This window comes from Mustelus asterias, chromosome 5 (genome assembly GCF_964213995.1).
Source record: "Mustelus asterias chromosome 5, sMusAst1.hap1.1, whole genome shotgun sequence".
NCBI lineage: Eukaryota > Metazoa > Chordata > Chondrichthyes > Carcharhiniformes > Triakidae > Mustelus > Mustelus asterias.
This window is the reverse complement of record NC_135805.1, coordinates 110,805,732-110,813,177: the sequence shown is the minus strand read 5'-3', so window position 1 is coordinate 110,813,177 and position 7,446 is coordinate 110,805,732. Positions and strand designations below refer to the sequence as shown.

General features: G+C 41.5%; 1 protein-coding gene across 2 annotated transcripts in view; it reads right to left on the bottom strand.

The window, feature by feature from the left end:
- Positions 1-4,011: 4,011 nt before the first annotated feature.
- The window catches only part of eipr1 (EARP complex and GARP complex interacting protein 1), a 69,657-nt gene continuing 66,222 nt past the window's right edge, over positions 4,012-7,446 (bottom strand). For both annotated transcript variants that reach the window (XM_078213205.1, XM_078213206.1), the window contains one exon: positions 4,012-7,129. In XM_078213205.1, coding sequence (XP_078069331.1) covers positions 6,958-7,129 — 172 coding nt within the window. In that variant the 3' untranslated portion in view covers positions 4,012-6,957. The remainder of the gene's footprint in view (positions 7,130-7,446) is intronic.

Sequence of the window (7,446 nt, the reverse complement as noted above, 5' to 3'; positions counted from 1 at the left end):
TTGTTTACATATTATGACAGATAACATGCTGATATAGATGTTTTATGATATCTATTTTGTTGGATATGGTAGATTAGAGTCAACACTTGGAGGGTACTTTCAGTTTGAACATTCTGAATTATGGTGGAAGATGATGGAGACAAATACCTTATACTATGTGAAGAGATATGAAGGATTAGGGTGCAAATAATACAATTAATGAATTGGGATGAAATACTTAAGGGAGTAAAATAGCTAATGTGGTAATGAGCATAAAGAGACAATATTAACTTCAGACCAAGTAACAACTGTACAATAAAGGAATGCAATGACTGCTAGAGTCTCCACTCCTCCAGTATTGTCCTAGTGTCTTTTGGAATTAAATATTAATTTCCAGGGCACTGCAACAACCCAAAGGGTAAATAATAGGGGATTAAATAAGATTATGTATTTTTCTCTTTTTGAATATGTGGTGGACTTCAGTTGTGCCTTTGTCCTACCTGGACCACCGTTGTGTGTTTGTTATACCTGAACACATCCCCTGCCGGCTCGGCTCCTCCCCTTGTCACCTAGTATAAAGCTGGCTGTCTCCTCCCCCTTGTTCAGTTCGGGTCGGTTACCTGTTGGGATGTGCTCCTGATTCTGTTATGAATAAAAGCCTACAGTTGTATTGGCACACAAGTAGTCTTTTGCCTAATTGATAGTGCATCAGAATACTTACTTGCTAATTCTAAAGAAAATGGAGATGGGAAAATAGGCTCCCATTAGTCCAAACAGTTATGATTCATCTAATGAGTAACAAAGAGTCCATTATTATAGAATGGTGAGTGTAGAAGGCGACTTTTTGGCCTGTTGAATCTGCACCATCTCTAGAACAATTAAACAAGAGTCACTGCCCCGCCCTTTTCCTGTCACCCTTGTATCCTTGAGTTTATATTGCCTTTTCTTGTTCTTCCTGCCAAACTATACTTTGCACTTCACTGCACAAAATTTTGTCTGCCGACTCCACCAGCCTGTTTATGCCATATCCATTTTTGAAATGGTTTGAAAAGAAGAATGGTGGAAGTGGGAAGGGTGGAAAGGGAGGGACAGCTGAAGGCAGGAGGTCATGTGATGAAACTGTCCAACCTGAATTGGCAACCCTAAGGACTACACATGAATTGAAATAAATACACCCATTTTTTAATCATTGTATTTTTTAAAATAATCCTGTAAGGTTATGGTGAGTCTCTAACATCTTGATTTGTGCATGAGAAACAATATTCCTGGGCCCCTTCTGTCTGGGATTATAAACAAGAGCCGTAAACCTGAGGCCCAGTCCCAGGATTGTCCCTGGTACCGGTCCCCAGCTATTTAAATAATCAGGGACATTTAGTCACCGGGTCTGAAAAATCACTAAGAGATCAGACTACCAAACGAGGCACAATTTAGATATTAGAAAGAATATAACCAGTGATCAGCTACTTTCCTAACCTCTTTCTGTTAATGCTCAATCTACTGGACAATCTGTCCAGCTGCTATTCCCCTCTGGGCCCACCTGAAAGGTTTTAGCTCTGCACTGCAAAATGTTTTTTGCTTCGTCCTCAGGCTACGCAGTTTTACAGCGAAAGTGACAAAGAACAAAACAGCACAGGAACAGGCCCTTCGGCCCTCCAAGCCTGGGCTGCACATGTGCCCAACTGGACCATTCGTTTGTACCCCTCTATTCCCAATCTGTTCATGTGGCTATCTAGATAAGTCTTAAACGATCCCAGCGTGTCCGCCTCAATCACCTTGCTTGGCAGTGCATTCCAGGCCCCCACCACCCTCTGTGTAAAATACGTCCCCCTGGCCCAAGTGCTCCTTCCCCTTGCTCCATTCTCCCACATCTCATCGAAGACCAATCCAGGATGAAAGCTCCATTCTCTCACTCCCCTCCTACCTTGTAACTGATTCCCTGTCATGTGCTGAGTGTGAGAATTCCCTTTCTCTCAATAGTTTGCCAAATCGGCAATTCCTGTACCCACTATTCTGCTCTTCTACTACATAGGGTGTTCATTCTGCTACATAGAATGAAACAACAGCATCAGACACAGGCTGGAGCTGAGATCAGCTATAGCAGCATGATTAATTAATGTTCTCTTTCCTCCAAAGCTTTCTGGATGAAAGCTTTACAGCAGTCTCTTTCATAAATCAAGTTTAGGACTTGCATCGATAATGAATCAACTTCATTCTGCAGCACCTTCTGTTTTGGGAGTTGGAAATGGTGTGATGTTTTCAGATAATTGTACTTTCTACAAAACTAGACTTTTTTTTAAGTGTCCCATGCCTGTCTAGTCTCATTTGTAGACACATTATTTGCTGTGTTCCCAATGTTTTCTGAAAGAAATTGCTGTCAGTTATTATCAAAGTGACTGAATTTTACCTTGCGAGTGGGGTCCACACCCCACAGCATCAAAGTCAGAAGCAAGCCTGACCTGCTTGACCGGCTCCCCTGCAACCATTTGGTGGCCATTGTATCATTAATTGGCTTGAGTCAGGCAATCTGCCCCTTTTGGGGATGAAGTCCTAACTCTGGACTGCCAGCCAATCAAATAGCTGGCAGCTCTCTTGATCCAACAGCATCTTCAGGGCCGTTGGTCACTGCTGGAACTTCAACAGTCAGAGCTAAATGTGTGCTGTTGGTTGGAGGAAAGCTGAAATAAGACAAGCCATTCCTTGCATGGCCACCATGTTTCACATGGCAGGCTGAACACCGGGCTCCCCTGCCATGGGTAAAAGCCTAGCCATGGCTGGAGAAAGCTTCAATTAGCCCATGGGTGAGTGAGCCACCCATTGCCTCCCCTGCAGCTGCTAAAATCACAGTATGGGTGCATGGAGACTGACAGGTGCTTAGCACAGCCTATTTTACCTCCCATCCCTTTCATGGCAGGCTGTAAAATTATGGCCAATGTTGCCTTATCCTTTTTGATGTTCTGCAGCACCTGACAGGGTTGTCCACACCCTCCTTTGCCAATGCTTGTCCACTGTTGTTCCAATGTGGTGTGACTGCTCTCACCTGGTTTCATTTAATCAGAGCCAGAAAATCACTTGTAATGAATCACTTTCCTGTTTCTGCACCATTATCACTGGTGTCCCGTAAGGATCAATCCTTGTCCCCTTCTATTTTTCATCTATATACTGTCACTCAAACACAATCATCCAAAGGCATGCCATTCATTTTTACATGTATGCTGACATCTTACCTCACCAGCGCCCCTCCCCACTCCTGCTAAATTATCAGATTGCTTCTGTGACATCCAGTTGATGATGCTGGACAAGCAGAGATTTCCTCCAATTAAACATGGGGAAATTGAAACCATCATTTTGTTTCATTATTGCAAACTCTTCCTTAGCGACTGACTTCATCCCTCTGCCTGCCAACAGTTTTAAATTAAACCAGTCTGCTTACATATGGCATATTTTACCCTGCGATGAACTTCCAAACTCATATTTGTGCCATCACTAAGATTGCTTACTTGTAGCATTGCCCAACTTCACCTGTTCTAGTTCATCTTCTGCTGTCCCTTCATTAGTGTATTCTTACCTTTAGACTCAACTCAATGCACTCCTGACTGGTCTTCTACGTTTTACCCACTCAAGTGTAGTGCATCCTGGCTATGCCAGTAGCTGTCACAAGTTTTGCTTTGGATACACACATGTATCAGACTCCAATAGAGGGCAGAGACATAGAAAAGGCGAGATCAGAAGTGAGGGGAAAAAATAAGCAAACAGATACAATAACAACAGGAAGTGTGGTGGAGCCAGTGAGATAGAGTGACTTGTTATTTGGGGATGATCTGATGGAGACACTCTTTTCTTACCTCATTTATGCTGTGATTAATTGCATCAGAGTGTAGGCTGAAAAAGGGTCCATCCTCTCTGCTGCACTGATGCAAATCTCAGAATTAGAACATGATGTCATCCATCTCAAACTCTATTACTTTCAACTTCCCATTCAATCTTCTAAATGGATGCTTGCATTAATCAGGCACATTTGTCAGGATCAACTGATTCAGGAAAAAATGTTTTATTAAAGGTAAACTGCAGCTTTGATTTCATTGACAGACGCAAAGTCATATCTTTGGATTTCTTACAGGGATATATTTATTTTGCACATTGTTCTTGTGAAACCTTATGGAATCCTCAAAGGGCAAATTATGCAACAATCTTCTGAAGTTTGAAGTCATGTGGTTAACTATGAGAATCTGATTATTTAGAATGCACATGTAGGGGGAAGAAGCAGCAGGAAACTGCACTGGAATTTAGGAATAGAGCCAGTCCATCACAACAGCACCCAACTTGTGGGAGGTAATAACAAGCAGACTTTCCAGGATCTCTTCCATGAGACAGCTTTTGGAGCATGCGCTTCAGTCATGAGGATCTTGAGGTGCTATATTGGAGCAAGATCTTCAGGGAACATCAAAAGCATGAACAGCTGAGAGTGGCACAGAGGGTCATCATGGTTTTAAACTTTCACACCTCAAAGTACCTCATTGTGAAACACATTAAAGATTGGGCAACCTCAGATTTAACTTGCTTTGCTGACTTAACAGAGATTGACCAGGTTTCCCAAGCTTCAGCAGAGCCAGCAACTGAAAGGAGGTAATAGTTTTGGGGTGACGTCAAGTGCCTTTACACATTGCTTGTGGGGCAGGAAGAGGAGCAGTTTCTCCTGGCCCAACCAAACGCTCTCAACGTCAGTCAAACCTCCACTCCCCATACAAAGATACAGAAACACCCAGGATTGGGGGTCAAACCCCCACGTGTCCCATCCCCTCCTGCTGAGTTCAGGAATCAAATCTACCCACTCCTGTGACCTGCCGTATAGGCCTTCCTGAATGATTGGAAGCGAAACCTGTCAATTAGGATAACTTCCAAGGAGGGAACCTATTAAGTGGAAAAGATACACATTGTGATTGTACAGGGAGACCCGGCCTTACAGGCTTTCCATCCAAAACTCCCTGCGCCGCCTACTTAACACACCCATGTTAATATCCAGGCCCATGCTTATGTTTTAACTCAAAACAACATATCATAAGTATTGTAAAATCAAAGAGATACATGGGTTTCAGTGAGAAAAATAGATTGTCTGGCTAAATGTGACCAGCGGAAAGGAAAGCTACTGTGTGTCTAGCTTTCTTCCAGGTAAAATATAGATAACTTAGGTCAGCCATAGTTCATAGAATAAAATGGAATTTGTAGATGTGTACTTAGATTCATTTGGAAATATTAAAGTCTGTCAGAAATCTCATGATAGGATAAAAAGTTAGAAAGTCCTACTGATGATAGGGTTTGAGTACATGACTCAGACTGCAATGTCCCTGAACTTTAACAAGTCTAACAGCTCTAAATCAAAGTATAATCTCCAAAACCACGCCGAGGATTGCACACACGAACATTATTGAAGTTACACAGATGACAACCTTAAAGGTAAATTCAATCATATTACTGTGAAATATCAGAACCAGGATGTTAGCCAATATCTTCCAATTAGGAATGTTTATACAATCTATCCTACTTCAAGAATAAAATGGGTATGCTTTTTGCATTTTATTTGTAATATATAGGAAGGAGAAGCAGGAGGCATTAAAAAAAATTGGCATCATCTGATCTATTAATCAAATATGAGATATTCAATTAAATATTCAGAAGTATGGTCCCAACTGGATGGTGTAAGTATATCTAGTTTATAAATTATCCAATCAAAGTTCACAGTTCACATAAATGTTAAGGCAAATGGTTTATTAGAGTTCTTTATCCAAATACTGAAGTTGCAGTTCCCATTAAAAAGGCCAACAGTTGTACTGTAACCAATTAATTCATTTAACTAAAGGTTGGGTGAATAGCTTCTACAAAATAAGATCAATGGTTTTGAGACGTTTAAACACTGTATGGAATGCAATGTTTCCTAGGCTACCGAGACCAAGGAAGCAAACTACGGAAGTCAGACAAATCAAGATTGTGTGCGTGTTGGAAAGTTAGATAGATATCCTGGTTTTCAACTCAATTATCTTGGGGACAGGGAGAAACAAGTAAAACCATTCATTGGAAGATTAAACATGTTTGTCTCATGATAGTGAAAGGTCTGCATGGTGCATGAAAGTGTAGCATCAAAATTATTCCATTCCTTTATTCATTTATCTAAATTATTGATTTCACAAATCAAGATTTTGAAACACATTCTACGACAATTGTTGCTAATGATCCTCAGCTTTGTGGGGAATGTGTTATAATTTCTTAATGCCAATTTCTATTCCAGATTTCATACAACAGAAATTGTACGTGAATTGTTCAAAACAAGGAAAATTGGGGTTGGGGTCAAATTTGAACATGGGTAAATGGGTAAAAAAAAAAGCACGCTGGGAGTCTGACTCCAATCCACTGACTTCAGTGGGACAAAGGTCGGAAGCCATAGGTCAAGGGGCGGAAGCCAACCCACTCCCAGGAGCCAGATTGACATTTTTTATCTTGACGAGGCTGGAAGCCTTGTATTTATCCTACTTTGCAAGTTTCACTGTTGCCAGTTGGTTTCCCAAGCAGCAGCAGGAGCAAGGGAAGGATAGCCTCAGAGAAAAGGCAAGTGCCTTCACAGGAATGCTTCGTCCTACCTCCACATAAGCCACTGCCACCCACCCCACAGTTAAAGATTAGTCCTCTCCCTCCGCCTCCCTTTCCGCCCAGGGTCAGGATCAGGTGCCTACTCACTCCATGGTCATTGATACTATCTACCTGATCCATATGGCTTTCTCCAGAGTGCACCTCACCTAACAGGAAGCCAGGCCTGTCAATCAAGAAGACCTCTAGGAGGAGAACAAGTTAATAATATAAAACACAATGTAGCATGCAAAGAAACCCAGACTTCTGAGTTTACCATACATTATGGGGATTCCTCTGTTCCAACCATGTCAAAATGTTAAAAATCCAACCCCCACCGCGTGATTTTATTGTACAGCAAAATTACAACAAAATTCGGTATTTTAATGCTCGCGGTACCCGGTTTATCACCAGTCTTCCATCATAACTTAAAGATGCAAACAACCATGGATCAGCTGAGGACCATTCCACAGCATAGACACTATCTTCATGTTCTTCATATGTGGCTATTATGCTGTCCTGTAGTGGTTCTTTCCTGCAAAGAAAAATCGATAGATAGCTAACTATTTTAGCACTTACTAGATGACCCGATGCAACTTAAAACACCATTTAATGGGTAAGTCCCTTCAACCTCATCATATATCACTATATATAGTATAACGTAAAGGATAACCTCGGCTAAATCCATCAAGCCACAAGCGCAATCAAATCAGGTAACTTGGTTTGATATGGTAACAGGTGTACACAATCCAATATTTAATTTTCTCCTCGACCCACCCAATACAGATTTTTCAGCCCTTTGTGTTCTCAGTATCCACCACTTGGTGCAACATCTGTCACCACTGTTTCCAT